The following is an 18,044-nucleotide window of genomic DNA, read 5'->3' on the forward strand; positions in this document are numbered from 1 at the left end:
AGAAAAGTTATGTAAAGTTGCAATTTTCTGTATGAAAAGCAATAGGAAAACCTACCAGGAGACAGGCTTGCTTGAGTGGGCAGAAGAGGCAGAAAGCAGCAGCAGAAAACAGCAGCCAAGACTTTTAACAAGCTTTTACAACTAACAGCTGCTGCACTCTGCTAACAACTGCCCAGGAGAAGCAGGAGGAAACCCTGAGGGATGGGTGGTTTCTGGAAGTGGTTCTTGCCATGGAACCTGTCACTGAGGTCTGGGAGTCATTGGAAGAATGGCACAGAAAGTATTACCTTTTATTAAGGGAACCATATTCTTTGCTCAGGGTGTTCAAGAAAATTACTAAAAAAAACCCTAACAAACCAAAAAAAGAAAAAAACCCCAAGAAAACAAAAAAACACCACTTAAAAAAAGATGGATGGTTGGTATGGAGTGCTTTATGAAAACAGAACAAAACCAAAAAAGAACTGTGAGCCATGCTATGAACTCTGGTGTAGAGTTTGCATTTTTAAAATTCCTCCAATGGATCTGGAATAAATCAGCAATGGGTCAAACTGGTTCAGAAAGTGTTTGAATAACTGCCCATGGAGTGGCCAGAGGTTCTCCGTCAGCAGAGTATTTTGACTGCTGCTGTTCAATTACCATTTGAGAAAGCAGGACTGCTGGGAAAGACAACACAAGGTAAACCAACACTGGCTACAAAAGCAATCAGTGCACCAATATCCACAGTGCACAGCCTGGCCCCCAGAGCCGTTCCCAAAGCAGCTTCAGCTCGTGCTGCTCCAGCCAGCAGTGCTCCACACAGCCAAAGGTAAGGGGCTGTCAACAAAGCAGGAGAGCCCGAAATATCTCATTTTATCTCTATAATAGAAACTGTAATTGACAAATCATTATTTTACATTTATAAAATATATGATGAGGAACATACCACATGCATTCTAGACTTTCTGTCTGCACTGGAAATCAGCTGGGAAATTAGGAGGTATGGCGTAGAAACATCACTACGAATATACCGTATTACTGCTTTTGCAGCTGCAGTCCCAGAATTTGTTTCACAATAATTCAGTTACCCATGTTTAAACAACCAGCCAGCAGAAGAAAGGCTGATATATTTCATATGCATTCTCTTTGAGCAGGGGGGCCTTCACGTCTGGTCGAAAAATGTCAGGCTCATATGACACCACCAGAGTCAGGAGAGATGCCTAACCATAACTAAAAGCAGAATTTGGCCAACACAATTGGAAAATACCAGCAGAGTATATACAAATGCACACACGCAATCTCACATAAGAGCAGAGCATGAGACAGATTGGATTCTTTAATCACACCTTTAAAGAAAACAACATTTCATGTACAAACTTCTCACTGTGCTCCTACATGGATCCTTTATCCCATTGCAACATAAACAGACATACCAGAGTCTGGAGTAAAGAAGAAAGATTTTTCTCTTCTTTTTTTTTTTTTTTTTCCCCCCCCATTGAGGATTCTAAACACAATTTAAAAAGCAAAAGAACAGATCTGGCCTGCCTTCCAAACTGACTTCAATAATAGATAAACAGTTTTAAGACTACCACAGTCAGCAAGTACCTACATAAGCTTTACATTAATATACTTACCTATATTTTGGAGAGCTTCATTTTTCCTCATTGTTCTTGGTTTCCTCTAGCATATAGTCCACAAGAAAAATCTAGACATTTTTCCTGATTCACCAAAACCACGCTTTTACAATGAACATCTTCATGGTTTAGATATTATTCCTCAAAACTTCTTATCCAAAGGAAAGCAGTCTTTCTGTCAGCTTCCGTACCAATTCCTACAAGTTTTGCATCATCTTTCTAAGATCATTCTATCAAACCAATCCTTCAGAAAGGAAGGATTTTAGCTTGCATCACTGCATGCAGTGCCTGACTTGAAGCTGCCATTCTCTTCTTCAGGTCCCTTATCTCTGGTGCAAGATAAGAGACACCTGGTAATACTGAGGGATCTCATGGTAACACTTCCTGGTAACACCTGAGGGATTTGGTATTTTGCAAAAACAAAGTGGATCTCAGTGTTGCAAAGACATAACCAAACACAAAGATTTGAAGTTATTACTAAAACCCCAAAATTCTGAAACAGCATTTCTAACAAAATTTAACAGATAAACTTTGGTGCAAAATTAAAAACAACTCTCTTGTATCTGAGCCCATAATGACTATTTTGAATACAGATTATTTACTGCTGGCAATAAAGAAGTTTTTTGGTAACTTTTCTCTTATTGGGAAGAGCTTGAATACAATCCAGTAAAAAAAAAAATGCTGACTTTCCTAAATAGGGGCTGTGTTTTTGCAATAAAGAATACTGGTCAATATACAAGTGGAGGAAAACTGAACCAGATGTCAGTAATAGGACCACAGAACGTTGCATTTGCCCAGAATCGCTATTTTAAACACATGATGTTGGTCTACTGGTTTGTGGGATAATACATTCTTGGCAGCCAGAAAGAGTTTCGATATGTTAGAAGGTTATCCTTGAAAAAAAAAAAGGAAAAAAAAAGAAAAAAGGAGGAGGAGAAGAGAGGTAAAGAAAGGCCACTAATTCATCACGTTACCTATAGCAAAAAAAACCAGTCATGATGTAAGAAATCAGTTCAAAGGCAAGCCAGTAGCAAAACAGAAAGCTTGGGTTCACATTAGTTTTTGTTTTCTGCTTTACTCCTTAATACGAATACTTCATTCATGCTTCATTGCACTTTGCCTTCCTGGGGTTTTTTAAGGATTCTTCCCTTCATTGGTATCAGTTTCTGGTGAGCTCACACCTTGCAGCTCCACCCAGGGCGGTCAGAGCGATGTGGGGAACCACCCCCACACCCAGAGCACACAAACCCATGCCAAGGGCTTTTCCTCTCCAAAATCTTTGCTCACCCAGGATGCTGCTGCCCTCACTGCCATTACTGAAGGCAGCTGCCCCAAAACCCCTGAAAGCAGCCCTGGAAGCTGTAAGCACACAAGTAACTAACCAGGTCCCTGTCCACTGGCAATTTAGTAGTTGGCCATCTCTAAAATGCTGCCTAGCTCAGTCACAGTTTCTGAGTGGATTTTTGGTGTGTTTTTTGGTTTTGGGTTTTTCCCCTTCTACTTAAGAAGTCTTCCCCTTCTATCTGTAAGTCATCTTAATATTGAAATAAAACTTCAAAATGTACTTTGTATGTTTGGCCAACAAACACTTCCCTGTTTTACCACGTAATAAATTTTAAAATCAACTCTGCTCATTGTCTTAACAAACCCTCCTCTGAAAGATAATTAAAACCACTTCCCAATATACAACCAAAGTTTTATTTTTATAGTCTATCTTCAATTATGGCATAATCCTTTCTTTTTTTTTTAACCAGTGAAATATACAAATCACACAAGACAGAAATATGTACATTAAATGTACAGAACAGAGGAAAGGACATAGAAGATTTACATATCTGAATGACAGGTAAAATATTTTACATTAAATAGGGTTTAATAGCTAGGATCATGAGATTCAATTCTGCTCAGACAGAAGTCACTAAAAAGGAACATGAGGTGATTCAGCAAATGAAAAAAAAAGATCATGGTTTTTGTACAATAAAAACCAAAGTGACATATTCAATGAATTAGTGCTTTATTTATTTCTCTTACTTTAAAGATATTCTTTGCAAACATCTGAAGATGAGGGGTAAATATGTCCTTGTACAATAAATTAAGAGCAATAAAGCGCCATTAAGAAGCTGATAAATGATCAAGATGAATTTAATGATACAGCTTAAAGGCTTGTGAAAAGTCAAGGCTTTAGTACAACTAGGCTAAAGTGAAAGGTTTTCCTCACTTGGTATCTGCAAAACCATTTTCTTTAACTTGTAGGATGGGACTGAGTTGGAAAGTGGCATCTGAACCAAAGATGAAATCCTGTGTAACTACACAGCACGGAGGGAACACATATTGTTTGACAAATAACAATTCTCTGTTCAAAAACTGAAAAGCAAGGGCCAAATGCAGCACATTTTGGAGTTGGAAGGTGTCTCTTTCAGCAATAATCAATAATGCCCTTAATGTGAGAGTGGAATAGAAGTGATCTCCAGACTGGTATCAATTCAAGTGCAGGGTGCTGCCTCTACCAACCACCCAAGGAAGTCCTGAAATTGGGAAGAGGCTTACTTCTTTGTGATTACCCTTAAAACTTCTGAACATTAAAAGTTTTTTTAAAAAATAATAATTAAAAATAAAAACCCACCAAAAGCTTAGAACCAATCTAAACACCTGAAGACATCTGAAAAAGAAAATAAGGGATGAACTGCCCCTTTAATTTAGATGTTTTATTTTTTCTAAATCATTAAAATATATATGTACAAAAAGCTTTGAAGTATCAGACACCAGAGACCACAGTTCTCCCGTATATATGTAACTGCTCGAGTATAGTCTCAACAGTTGTAGTGTATATCTGCAGTATATTATCTAAAGCATGTGTATTAAAGACATAGGATGATAAATTTGGTATTGCTGCAACATTTCATTGAACTATAATAGTCAGTTAATGTTATTAAAATATGAAACTACTGTCTCCTTGAGTGAAAGCATTCCCAAAATCTGCGAAAAAATAAAAATCAGTCATTCCAAGAGCGGATATCTAATGATTTATTTTCTCACATAAAATTAGAGGAGTTATTTGTCAAGCTGTGTTTTGAAAGACAGCCAGCTATTACACCATTTTAAGGCATTTTCAAATTTGGGGAACTCTCCTTTCCATGGGCTTCCCAAGCTGGGAAAGCAAAGCTGTTAGTAAGCATTGCCCAGCTCCAGTGCTCCGGGCAGCCTGCCCCGGGCTGCTCCGCGCCCGGCAGCAGGGAAGCACTGCTCCGGCACATGAGACACTCAAACGGCACAACTAGCTGATGAGGCCAAGCTCTGCCTTGAGGAACATCTTTATTATTCACCAAGGCAGATTTTTTTCCTGGGTTTATTTTTTCCTGTCTTTCTCGGTTCTGGAACCAGCCCTGGTGACTCAGGGATAGCGCAGTTGAAGCCTTTCTGATCCTTTGCTCTTTGCCCTCCGGTGACCCTTGGCGGGCAACCGACACCGCACCTTGTGATGAACATACCCCTTATTTACAGAGCCCTACATGCACTGAACAGCTTTATACACCCTATTCTAGGAACTTCTAGTGTCTGAACCTAAAAGTCATGGACAGGTCTGTGTGTTCCTCACATCCATAAGGATGGTTCTAACATCCCAAGCACATTACGTGGTTGCTCTGTCTACTGCACATGTATTACGTTCCATGGATCTAAATTAGGATATGTCGGCTTTTCCCCTCAAACTACTCTATTGTTTGTAAGAAAAGTCAATTCTTTTTTAACTTTGTAAAATAAATATTCTCAGATTCTCCCCCATTATTGCCAAAAATATAAGCCTCACACAGTTCTGGGATGGACGCAGAGAGGGTTTCCAGGCACTTCTCTTTGCAACCTTTATATTTTTCTTTTTTCTTTCTTTTTTTTTCCTTCCCCGCCCTTTTTTTTTTTTTCTTTTTTTTTTTTTAATTTTCTTAAAAGAAGACGAAAACTCCTTGGACTCTATAAATAAAGTGGAGATAGTCCTGCAGAAAGGGAGAGGGGCCTGCACCCCTTGCTGGCAGGCGGCTGCAGCTCCTCCCACCTCGTCCGTGCCCTATTTGCACACAAACTGGTCCACGATCTCTGTGCACAACTTGCATTTCACGTAGCAGCACCAGTGGAACTTGCAGTGGCAGCGCTCTCGCTGCACCGTCTTGAACTGGTCGTAGCCCCGGCCGCAGCACATGAGTTCACAGCCGTCCATGCCCTCCGAGGTCTTATTGCACAGGCGGCCCTGGGTGCCCAGGGAGCCGGTGCTCTCGTTGCGCACGCAGTAGTCGGGGCTGGGGTCGATGTACACCAGGTCGTGGATGGTGGGGGCGTTGAAGCGGCTGTTCACCTGCACCAGCTTGCCCCGGCTGTTGAGCTTCATGGCGGCGGCGCTGTCGTATTTCTCCTTCAGGGCGTCGCCCACCTTGCGGAAATCGGCGAGCTGCAGCCAGCAGGTCTTCAGGCTGCAGGAGCCGGAGACGCCGTGGCACTTACAGGCCACGTCAGCCAGGTTGTACACCGTCTGCAGGGGAGAGGAGAAAGAACCATGGTCAAAGACTAGCACGGCTGTGAGAGCATTTATACCCCTCATCTACTGCCCTCTGTCATATTCCCACTGGCCCCTCCACAGTATTCACCTTAGCATCCTCTCCCCTCCTCCTATTCAGTGGGAAGGATGAGTCAGCTGACAACCCATGCACTCCCAGCATCCCAAAGAGCCAGGAGGAGAGGAGAGTCTCACCAGCCTCTCCCCACAACAGAGACAGCCACAACAGCACACACGGCCCAGACAGCAGCATCACTCAGGCTGCACTCAAATTTTAGGAATTTGCTCTCACGCCAGCAAAGCATTTTGCTGTTTCATTGAGAAATGTAAAACATCTCCCTATTTTCTATCTGAGTAACTCTCCCTATTGATCTCTGCTTGAGGCTGCAATTAGGGAAAGAGTTAAGATTCCTCTTGCTCCTGGCTCAGCTGCAGTTGATTGTCTACTTTTGGCTCGGCATCCTCCTCCTATCCCAAACAGTGCTCTGGAAGAGAGACTTCATCCAAGAAGAAACCCCCAAACACCTATGGGTGGGAGTCAGAGCTACATAGCAATATCCTCTTTACAAAGCTTTGGCAGGGAAACCTCAGTCATTTGCCCTGTACAAATAAAATAAGAGTCAGTGTTGACACTGCCCCAAAAATCCTGGGGTCTGACACATTAGATGATACTGTAGACAGCTTCCACCCAGCAGTTACAGAGTCTTAACACTGCCAAATGGCACTGCACAGATGAGGCTGAGGAAGGAAAAAACTCCTCAAGTCTCCGTAAGCAACTGTGAAAGTGTCATTTTTCTTCTTGCTAATAGTAATTGGCCTGTCCATTGCTCTCAGACACCCTCCTCTTACATTTAAATACTATTAATTTTCAATTATCTTTCATCCTTCTTCAGCTTAGAACACAAGTGCAAAGTCTCAGCTGACTATTGTTGGCACTTCAAGCTCTAGGAAAATAATGATTTTGGCTCTTCATATTCAGACTATTAAAAAAAGTTTACACCCATTCATTTTTGAGATTAAAGAAACCATGAAGACATGTTCAACCACAGAAGCCCATGTTTTCCAATAGCATAGAGAAGTTTTTCACATACTCTTAAGCTAGGAAAAGAAAAAGAACTCAGAACAATCTTATGGCACAATTCCAGCCTGGGAAGCCCAGCACACCCCTCTTCCTTCCAACCCACACTGTCCTGGTTGGAAATACCAACTAATAAAATTCTGTTCTACAGAGAATCCACAGCGAGCAGGGCACTTTTCATGAAACAATACAGAGGGAAACACAAGACGCTTTGGTCCCAGCCTCCCCCATGAGGAAAGCAACCGGACTGTCAGACAACCAAAAGCAACACCAACTCGTGCTCCCCACCCACCCACACCCTGTATTTGCCGTTTTCTCATTTTGTGCGTCAAAACAAAGACAAGCCACGGTGGCTGCTCTGCGCCCTGCTGAACCACTTTTTTCCCAAAAAGAAGGGATGAGGAGGAGCGTGGAGGGACACACTGTGCTGCAGACACTCACTCTTCTGCCGGCCTCGTTGTTGTGCAGGTTCATCATGATGCGGGCGCTCTCGTAGGAGCCTCGCTGGTAAACTCGCTCGCGCTCGCGCGCGTCCACGAACTCCTTGGCGAAGCGATATCCGTACTCGATGTTGTCCCCGCAGCCGCCCCACAGCCAGTCCCGGGGCAGGTCCTTGGGCCGCGCGGCGCGGCTGCAGCCGCAGGAGGACAGCTCGCCCTCCCGGCAGGCGCGGCTCATGGCGTTGACCACGCCGGCCGCGCTCACCGCGTAGGTGAACGCCGTCTCCCGGCTGCCTGCACAGAGACACAAGCAGGGTTAGGGGACAGCCACCACTCCCGGCCAAAGGCTCTCCAGTGCTACCAAGTTCACTCACATGGTAAAAGGGAGAGTAACCCTGAACCATGCTGCCCAAAACATCCTCACTCTGTAAGAACCAAGCCAACCCAAGCCATGTGAGCACACATGGTTTGTCAAGAGCAGAAATCACTTCTCTTTCATGGTGGTGAATGCCCGGATGGAAGTGCAGAGTGGAGGTGGGTAAGAGCCATGAGGCCAGCGGGGCCAAAGCAGCCATGCCTGCATGTGAGGAGAGGGAAGGGTAACAGGCTCTCTGTCCTTCAGAAGAAAGAGATGTTAAATACAACTTTTAAAAGTCTGGTTCTTAAATTACTACTTCTCAAACGTGATTGATGCACTTCACCCACCTATTCCATTTATTTAAAGTTCAAGCAATTTATGAAGTCTCCTAGTATCAAAAGAAACACGCAGCAGAGTAACACACAACTTTTCACCCTACACATTAGCCAGACACTTCTGGAGGAGACTATTTAAAACTAACAACAACCTGTGCTGGTTATTATCCACCACTTCAGCTCTTGTGAATATGGCAAGGAAGCCCATGGACAATCATTTTTACAAATTACAGGGAAGAAAAAACCCTTGGCACGAGGTGGCCTTGAAGGTTTTCTCCTGCATCTGGTGCCCTTAAATGGAAATGGAAAACCTCAAGTTTCCAGCTTTCGTTAAGAAAAAGTTACAATACCCATAATGTAAGACATGGCCACATACCATCCTATTGACAGTATCAGATCCCACCTCATTTAAGTTTCTGACTTCCCCAATCACTTTTCCAAGGGTGCTGCAAGTTCTGAGTACAACTAGCAAAGCTTGCAGATAAACACACACAAAACTTGCACCAGAGAGCAACACTTGAAGTTTGTTTTTCTCCTTAAGAGACAGTATCCCAATGGGTCGTTTCCAAGAAAGATTCTTGGAATGACTAAGAATAGACTAAATATTTTTTTTCTGTTTATATGATTTAAGTTTTATTCCTAATCTTTAGTCTAATCAATAGATCTAGCTAGCTTTTAGTCTTGGTTTTACGTGATTTTACTTAGGGAACATCATTGGCCTTTGAAAAACTCGGATGTTAAGAGACTGTTTTGGGCAAGTCAGATACATTCAGACAGCAACATTTTAGGCAAAATCTCTTTGTACAAGATGTATCATGACAGGTCAAATCTAATAGGAGCTTTCAAGCACTTCTGAAACATAAATAATTTGAAGTCTGGTTCATATTTAACATCAAGATGACACCAAGATCAGAGCAGCTTTGTTAATACAACAGCTGTCATCCACTGGATTAATTTTAGTAATAGATGCTGGGTTTAAATGGGAAAAATCAGAACTCTTATGTTAGGAAAGAAGAGACTTAAGGAAGATCAGAAGCACTTTGCCACCTTACAATAGTCTATACTCACAGACACCTGCTCTTGGAAGTATCTACATGAATTGTGGGTATAAAGGGTTACAGGAGTAGCATTTTCAGTTAAAAAAACATTGGCTTTATGTGGTGACTTAAGCCTTGCATCTACTGCAAACTATAGCAGGGGGAACCTCATACAGATTTTAATGTTCCCGTTTGCTCTGTAACACACATTTTTGGATTAATTCCTTAAGCAAAATTTCCACTATATTGAGAGGAAAGAAACGTGGTCTGCTTCGGACCACAGGACTCGCCTCTTCCATTCCATTTTTGTTCTTTTGCATGTTTAGTTAACTCATGCTTTCACGTGGTTAACTCTGCCACTTATCGCGGGATTTAAACTCATAAAGCTGACTATTTTTGACTAGTTTTCATTATTAACCTGGAACAAATTTTAAAGAACTTACTCTCAGTGGGAAGGAGAAGGAAAGGCTTGGGCACAGGAAGGAGAGTTGCCCTGCAAGTTCCCTCCTTGAGCATTTAGGCAAATTATAAAATAGCATCAGCTGCTGAAGTACACTTCAAGCCAACACTGCCTCAAGTCATCGACCCCAGGAACACATTAAGAGTGATGGCTCCACACGGATGAGTTACTCTGAGTTTTCTTTTTTTTTCCTTCTTTTTTCAGTCTTTAGGCACAACTGTGCTTTCCTTCACTGTCAAACATATCTGTCTTTTCCCACAGTCCAGGATTTCTCTCTATTGTAGCCATGGCAAGCAAACACACATTCCAAACACGTTCGAGTCCCCTCTCTCCCATATATATAAAACATAGAAATGGAACTGTTCAATATACACACACTGTAGGAAGCCACCCACAGAGCAAGGCGCTGAGCTTTACACTCGATCTGAATAAGTCTGCAAGAACAGGACCTTTTTTTTTTTTTTATACCTGAACATAAGATACAAAATGTTCTTTGTCTTGCATTTTAAAAGCATTCAACATCAGGCTGAAGGCAGAATAAGCTGGACCCCAACCACATGGAGCTGTAGGGGGAGGACCCAGTGATTTTGTCTCCTGTTAGCACTCAGCTGTGTGTGCAAAGCCCATGTGCAGCCTGCCCAGGGCTGGCCACAGAGCCAGGAGACGGCAGCGAGCACCGTGGCCTGACCTGGGAACCAGCACCCAAGGAGAGCAGGGCAGAACACAGGCCCTAAAATTTTACAGTTCAATAAGCCACAGAGCAAGTTTCCAAACCCAAGGGCAGGTTTATTTGTACAGCTTTAGCTAACTGCAGGGTAAATCCTGGAAGAAAGACTGTCCATTGACACACGGGGCCGTGGCTGTGCCGGCAGGCAGCGCCGTGCCCGGGAACTCTCTGGGGCGCAACCAAGGGCACGTGGCAAAATCTCCCAAACAATGTGCACTCAGAGCCTGCACCCTGCACTGCTGGGAGCAAGGGCTACCTGACAGCCCAGCACACAGGGCATGGCAGGCTGAAGTCAATGGAATCAGGCTCTGGAAGTGCCCACCTTTACCTCCACACAGAGGAACACCAACTGGTGTTGAGGGTCAGCATGAAATACTACAACTCCTACACCTCCTCCTTCCTTGCTCTCACTGAATACACTCTTCATGCTCCAACTCCTGAATATGGCTATTAACCTTGCTTCCATCTGCAATTAGAGTAAGTGGCTTAATTACATGATGAATTGCTGTGTAGACATCAGCTAATACAGTCATATCCAGCAAAAGGGTGCGGCAAAGTTATTTCACTTGAAAGGAGCCACCTTTAAAGAGATCTGTCATACTTGGGGAGGGCAGAAATATTGATTCCAGAGACAGACACCACAAATCACGGGCCCCATCCTGTACACTCCTTCACACCAACAGTCCCCCTGAGCAAATTTTCACTTGCTTGGATAATAAACAAGGGCTGAAGGATGAAGGCTTCAGTTTTAAACAGATTAATTTTCTGACATTTTTAGATTACTGGAACAGAGAGGTGTACAGAAGAAGTTTGCTTTCATGTTTTTACACTTTTGCTTGGGTAAGGCAAAGAAAAAAACCAAACACTATGGAGGGTTAATAATGTGCTTTAAAATGCCTAGGGAAGGTTGTTTATCTAAAATCAAATGTTCCAATTCAGTACTTTCATGCAATAGATTTTTTTCTATTTGTCTGACAATCTCCAAATAAAAACTTCTTTTAACAAAAACTGAGACCAAATGTGAATTGGTGCATTCCTTCAACTTTAACTGGAGTCAGCCCATTTACAGACAAACCCAGACTGAGACCGATTTTAAAACTTTTTCTTTTACTAAAGCAGGACAGAAAAACACTGCCATAAAAGCTTTGCTTTACAACCCCAACTAAAAAGCAGTGTTGTGTTTGCCAGTGTACTGCTCACTACTTAAAAGATCACAAGTGTCACCCAGAAAAGTAGGCATTTTTCAGTTGATTACACAAAATCAGCAATCTGCCTTGAAAAAGTCAGAGGAAGGTTTCACATGGACCCCGTGGAACAGCATTGGTTAAAATTTTGCCAAGGACTTTAAAATACTATGAGGTCCTTAAGTGCCAAGAAAGGCAGGCAGCACATGAGCACTGGAGAAGGCCATTTCAAAGAGGATCTGATAGGGGAATGGTCAGGTATCCACCAAACTGTGATAAGATGTTAAACAAGAATCTGTCTCTCACCAGCAATGTGATTCCATCAAATGTCAGTTACAAGGACAATCCACATTTTACCATGATAGAACTGATCTCATGAAAATTACCCTGCTACAGTAATTTAAAAATAAATCTGTTTTCTCTAAAAAGAGAGAAAAAATACTGTATGTGGAAATAAGCAAGGAGGAATTGCCTATAAACACTAATCGACAGAGCAGCAATTTTCAGTTAATCTCTGGACCAAGAGCGATTATTATCCAGCTGCTAACTTTGGAACTAGACATGGACATCTTTAATTTTATAAGACGCTGCTGGCTTTAATTCTTGTAGGTTGCCTTTATTTTGTCTCAGGTTTTCTAAAAAAGAGATTTCAGGGCCTCATTTTCCTTTCTCCCCTATTCCCATATGCAAATATATATTCCTGCTTTGTTTTCCAAGACATATGGCTGGACAGTGGTGGGAAATCACCTCCAGCTAAAAATAATCCAGCTCCTTTGCCAACTTTTAGAAACACTTGATTGTATACAGTACTCAGTAAGAACCTGGCAAGAGATTCAAGTGCAGAACAGTGTGTGCCATACATATCCTTAGACAAGAGTTTAATCATAAAGATGTTGCTTCCTACCTATCTGCATGACTCTGCCAAAAACAGAGTTGTTGTCCACAGTGCTGCAATTCCATCTTCTATGTCTGAATTGATACTGGCACTCCTTAATGCCCGTCTTTGCACCCTCTCCAATGAACTGCATATGGTCCTGATACAACTGGCAGAGTTTCTTCTGTCCTTGGGAAAGCCCTGCTAGCTGGCTACACAGTGGCTGGGCTCCTATAATATACACCTCTGACATCTGAACAGGGTTCATGGGGTTCATGGGGTTCATCCCTAAAGACCTGCACAAAGAAAGATTTGCATTAATAAACAGAAGACTTCAAAATAAAATAAAGCAATTAAAAAAAGAATCTGTAAATCCCAGACAGAACTGTATCTTATACGTGAGTATACAACTCCTGGTTTTGTTAACAAGTGAGGAAAAACCTCACACTTAAATAAGAAGCTTTTGTTTTAAGAACAGGACAGAAGTTACTAGTTTCCACCCATGTGGTTATCACCATACATTAGAGACTGCAGTACGACACAGACTTGGAAGACGTGCATCTAGGCAGTCTTTTACCAGCTTAAATTGACACAGTAAAAAAACCAGAAGCTCCAAACAATTGCAAGGCCAGGAAAATAAATAAAGCAAAAATGAAAAAAGCTCTCCAAATCCCCATTTATCTTAACACATATTTTATACTTAAGTCTGGGTTTTTCAATCTGATCTATTATAAACAAATAGGGAAACCTTTAGCAAGCCAGAAATTAGAAACTTGCTACAGACTACGTCTAGCTTCTTCCAAATGACAACACTGAAACATACAGGCAAGTATATTAATTGTAAACAAAATCAACTTTGTTTTCTTAATTCTTGAAGTGCTCTTCACATGATACATTTCAATTAAAAAGTAGCTATTAATCCAAAAGGCATCACTGGAAAAAGCAGAGAAACACCTATTTCAAGAACTCTCAACATTGTACACCATACAGATAATTTGCCAAAGCAGGAATTTAAACGTACTCCTTTGTAATGAAATATATTTGTAAACATTTCAGTTACAGAACACTTCAAACTGAAAGTTTAAGTTTTTCCTTGCAAATCAGCATTTTCTCTTGTACATGCAAAACATCTAATAATGTAAGGGAGTTGAAACGTCTCTTTTAAAAGAAAAAAAACAATTATAGCAAAATTTAAAGATGATAAAATTCATAGAGGATCTACCAGACAGTATTCTAAAAACTGTGTTTTACAAGACGAGACGTTGCACATTTATCCTTACTCGACAGACCCGTTCCTTCTACACAACATATTCCAACCAGCACACTTCTCCCCTGCTGCCTCGCTCCGGCCGCGCTCCCGCAGAAACAAAGTACAGAAGAAGCACAGAGACATTGAAGCAAGCAAATCTTGACACCCCCTTTCAAAACCAAGTCGATACGAGATGCTTACCACCAAGAGCTGGCTTCTATTACAACCTGGGTAAAAGAGGAGAAAACGGCCAGAGCCACTACGAGGTACTGAGAAGCCATTGTACTGCCAACTGCCCCCACAGCACCTCCGTGGATTAATACTGCACTGGATTTCTAGAGGGGGGAGAAAAAGGATCAGATTGTTTATTGCTTCTCAGACCATTTTCGAGCATTCAAGTTTAAACAACGGAAGTCTCCGGGCCCCTTTTAACTTGACTCTGACTCGCCGGCCCTTCTCCCCGCCGAGGCTCTGGTGCCAGACACAGGCACGTCGCAGCTCCCGCTCCACCGGGCAGAACCCACCCCGCCAGCCCCCACCCCCCCGCGGACACCGCCTTCCCGGGGCGCCCGCCCGTCCCTCTGCCCCGGCCCCGCCGCTCCCGCACCCCGCCCGCCGCGGCACGGCACGGCACGGCACGGCACGGACCAGGCGCAACAGCCGCTCCGGACACGGGACCCATCCCCGCTGCCCCGGGGCCACAGCGACCCGCAGGCCGGGCATTACCCCATGGCTGGACACGAAAGGCTCACGGCTGGCTAAAGGCGGCTTCAGGTTTGCAAAGCAAGCCCGACAGGGAGGGGGCCGGTGCCTCGAGGGGTCGGTGCCGCGGGGGCCCCGAGGGCTCCCGCCCGGGGATGATGCGGCCGGTCCTCGCCCTTCTCCGTCGTCCCCTAAAACATCTCGGCACAGCCTCGGGGTTCCCACCCTCCGCGATCGCCGAGGCAGCCCGAGCTCCGCGCTGGCACCGCGGTGACTGCACCGACGGCAGCCCCAGGACCGGTACCGGCCCGGGGAGGTACCAGGAGCGACAAGGAGCAGCTCCGCGTCCCGACCCGGACCCTGCAACAACCGGGATGCCGTCTTGGAAGTCAAACGCTTCCCCCGACAGGTCCCGCGATCACCGTCTGGTCCTCACACGGGACTCTCTCACTCTCTCCCTAGAGCCATTCCTGGGGTTGATTTCCCCTCCCCTCGGAAGGAGAAAAAAAAAAAAAAAAAAAAAAAAAGAAGAAAAAAAAAAGGACATTTCGACACTTGGGGGCTCCCTATTCCCTATTCATTCTCCAAAGGCCCTTAACGCTGAATTGAAGGTGTTCTTAATTCTAATTTATTTCTGTTTGCGAAGGGCCGGGAGGAGCGGAGCGCTGGCAGCGGGGCCGGACACGGAACCTGCCCGGGCACACGCGGGGGAGCTGCCGCAGCCTGGGGACCCCCATGCGCCGCTCCCCGACACTGCTCGGGGGGTGCAGCGCGGGGGCGAAACAGGGGGTTAAACACCCCCTGCCGCGGGAGATGAGCCCCGCAAATCCCCGCTGCTGGGGTGGGAAAATGGGGCCGGTCTCCTGCAGGAGAAAGAGCCCGCCCGCCCCACGGGGGCTCAGTCCCGGCGAAGGTGCGAACGCCGAGGGCGCGCTGAGCGAGGGACGAGGCGAAGCGAGGTGTGCGCGGGGCAAGCCGCGACACCCAACAGCGCCCGACGCCGGGCTCTTTTCATCTTGCTACTTCTCCAAGTAATGACAGTAACAAAGGAGCGCCACGAAAGGGCCCGAGCCCAGAGGAGGTCGGAGACGCCGGTGCCCACGCGGGACAGCTGTGCCCGGCCCAGCAGTGAGGCCGGGCGGCCGCGGAGGGAGCGGGGGCCCGGGTCAGCGCCGGGAGCGGAGCGCTGCCCCCGCTGCAAGGCGCGGCCGGCAGGGTCAAAGGCCCCTGTCCCGCTGCAAGGGCCCGGTGCCCCCCGAGCCCGGCCGGAGCCCCGGGGAGCGCTGGCGTTCCGCTCCCAACAGGGGGCGGCCGCGCCCGGCGGCGCTGCCCTTCCGACGGCACCTCCGCGCCCCAGCGCCGCTGCCTCGCTGCGCGCACTGCGCCGAGCAGCCGGGCGGAGCAGGCACCTGCGCCCCGGACCGCGGCGAGCCCGGCCCCTCTGCACGCAGCAGCTGACAAGGTACCACCAGAAACAACACCAAAAAAATCCATCAGTAAAATAAAAAAAAAAAGGCAAAAAAGAAAAGAAAAAAAAAAAAAAAAGCAGACTGCCCAGCAGCACGGAGCACTGGAGAGCAGGAGTGTGAGGCAGCGTGTTCAACTTTGTAGGGCCGCGGAGATTGGGTTTTGGTATTTAACGCACCCCATGCGGAGCCCGCGCTCCTTGCCGAGATGAAAAGAGAGGCTTTTACAGATCCTGCACCGCGGGATCGCCTCTGATCCTGTTTTACACGGGGTGTCTGGAAAGCCTGCGAAGGCATCTGGTTTTCTAGGAGCACTACCAGCGGGCAGGCGGCATCCAGAGCCCGGCTCCGGGGGGCTGTAAACCGCGGGAGGCGCAGCGGCTCCGCGGGGACCCCCCGGCCGCCCCCTGCTCCCCGCTGCGTCTTCACAGCCATTTGGAGGAGCCAGACCACGTCTCACGTTTGCAGGGAAAGGCACTGCTCGGGTCCCGGCCCAGCTCTTCCCACCGGAGGCGCAGAGGGGCTGTTTTCCCGGGGGTGAAGGCACATCGTGTCCTTCCCTCGGCGCCCGGGGACAGCCTCGCTCCTCGGCCCCGCTGAACTCCCCGTGACCCTCCGAGCGCAGCCCATTTACCATACAATTGACAATTAAAAACAAACAAACAACAAAAAGCCAACAGCCTTTCCAACATGGAGTCCTCGCAGCGCCAAGGGGACCCCGAGGAGCCGCGCTCCTCCGCGCTGACCCAGGCGGGACCCGCTGCAGATGCAGAGTGATAATCTCCAGAAACTGAGAATAAAATTAAATGGGGGGGGGGGGGGTGGGGGCTGACTCCGGGTCCTCCGCTGGCCCCCAGCCAGTTCTCCTTAAAGGTACAGGCCACCATTAGCGCCGACGTTGGGCTCCTCCATAGCGATCCTCCTCGGGAAAGTTTGGGAAGTTTGGAAAGATGTCTTTAAACTTGCGTTAGGAGCCGCTGCCAGAAAGATGCACCGGGACGCGGCGGGCAGAGCGAGCCCAGCAAGTGTCCCTGCGGCGGGCAGCCTCTCTTCGGGGGGAAATTTAAAAAGAGAAGGAAAACCAGAAAATACAAGAGCTTTTCCCAAGTGGGGAGCAGAACTCTCCGCGGTGGGTGAGAGCGCAGACGTACGAGCACCCGGCGCTTGCCGAGGAGGGGAGGAGAGGCCGCCCCGCGCCGGGGCCCCGCACCTCGCCGAGCGCAGCCCACCCTGCGCGCCCGCGGCCCCTGCGGCGCGGAGCCCCCGCGCCCCGCGCGGACTCACCTCCATCGCGCGGGATCCCCGAGCGGGAGCAGCCAAGTAATCCAAGCGGAGCAGGAGGAGAAACGGCGAGACGAAAGTAAAATCCTGGCTCGCAGGAGCCGGGCGGTATCGTCCCGAGCCGCGGCCGGGGGAGCGCGGGGGCCCGCGGAGCTGGCGGGGGGCGGCGGGCGAGCGGCCGCCCTGTCCGGCGCAAACCGAGCGTGTCCGACTGCGGAGCGGGGCACCAGTGCAGCCTTCTTTCCAAGGTCCATCAGCAATCGCAGTAATTAGGGCTTTCCACCAGCAGAAGAAGAAGGAGGTAAAAAAAAAAAAGCCCAAAAAAAAAAAAAGCCAAAAAAAAAAAGCCAACCCAACACACGCACACAGCGCCCGTGGGCGTGATTGTGCGGAAGCAAATAAAAATCTTCACAAGCGGCAGCGAAAGCGCCGCGGGCGACGATCCGTCCCACCAGCCCAGGTGGTGCCGCCGCGGGGCTCCCCGCGCTCCCACCCGGCTCCGCCGGCGCTCGGGCCGCCGACCGCCCCCTCCGCAGCTCGGCGCGGACCGGCCCGCGAGAGGGGGACGATGGAGCCGAGCGGGTGCAGGGCTCCCCCCTGCCCGCCCCCCTTCACTTGCTTAAAGGCTGGGCGGTGCAGAGCCGGGGGTCCGCCGCTGCAGAGCCATCCCGGGGCCGGCTCCCTCCATTTTACACTGAGAAGA

The 18,044-nt window shown here is 47.1% G+C and overlaps 1 protein-coding gene across 4 annotated transcripts; it reads right to left on the reverse strand.

Moving 5' to 3' along the window:
* Positions 1-3,285: 3,285 nt before the first annotated feature.
* WNT5A (Wnt family member 5A) lies at positions 3,286-17,645 on the reverse strand. 4 transcript variants are annotated; one of them, XM_064432572.1, is made up of 5 exons: positions 17,345-17,645; positions 14,094-14,227; positions 12,674-12,939; positions 7,670-7,962; positions 3,286-6,126 (listed from the first exon to the last, which is right to left on the reverse strand). In XM_064432572.1, exons 1-5 carry the CDS (start codon positions 17,348-17,350, stop codon positions 5,668-5,670), a joined length of 1,158 nt encoding a protein of 385 aa, XP_064288642.1. In that variant the 5' UTR covers positions 17,351-17,645; the 3' UTR covers positions 3,286-5,667. The 4 variants fall into 4 exon arrangements, with proteins under 4 accessions (XP_064288642.1, XP_064288638.1, XP_064288639.1 ...); XM_064432568.1 differs by lacking the exon at positions 17,345-17,645 and adding an exon at positions 16,739-16,800; XM_064432569.1 differs by lacking the exon at positions 17,345-17,645 and adding an exon at positions 15,031-15,049.
* Positions 17,646-18,044: the final 399 nt, after the last annotated feature.

The sequence above is a fragment of the Passer domesticus genome, chromosome 9 (genome assembly GCF_036417665.1).
Source record: "Passer domesticus isolate bPasDom1 chromosome 9, bPasDom1.hap1, whole genome shotgun sequence".
Taxonomy (NCBI): domain Eukaryota; kingdom Metazoa; phylum Chordata; class Aves; order Passeriformes; family Passeridae; genus Passer; species Passer domesticus.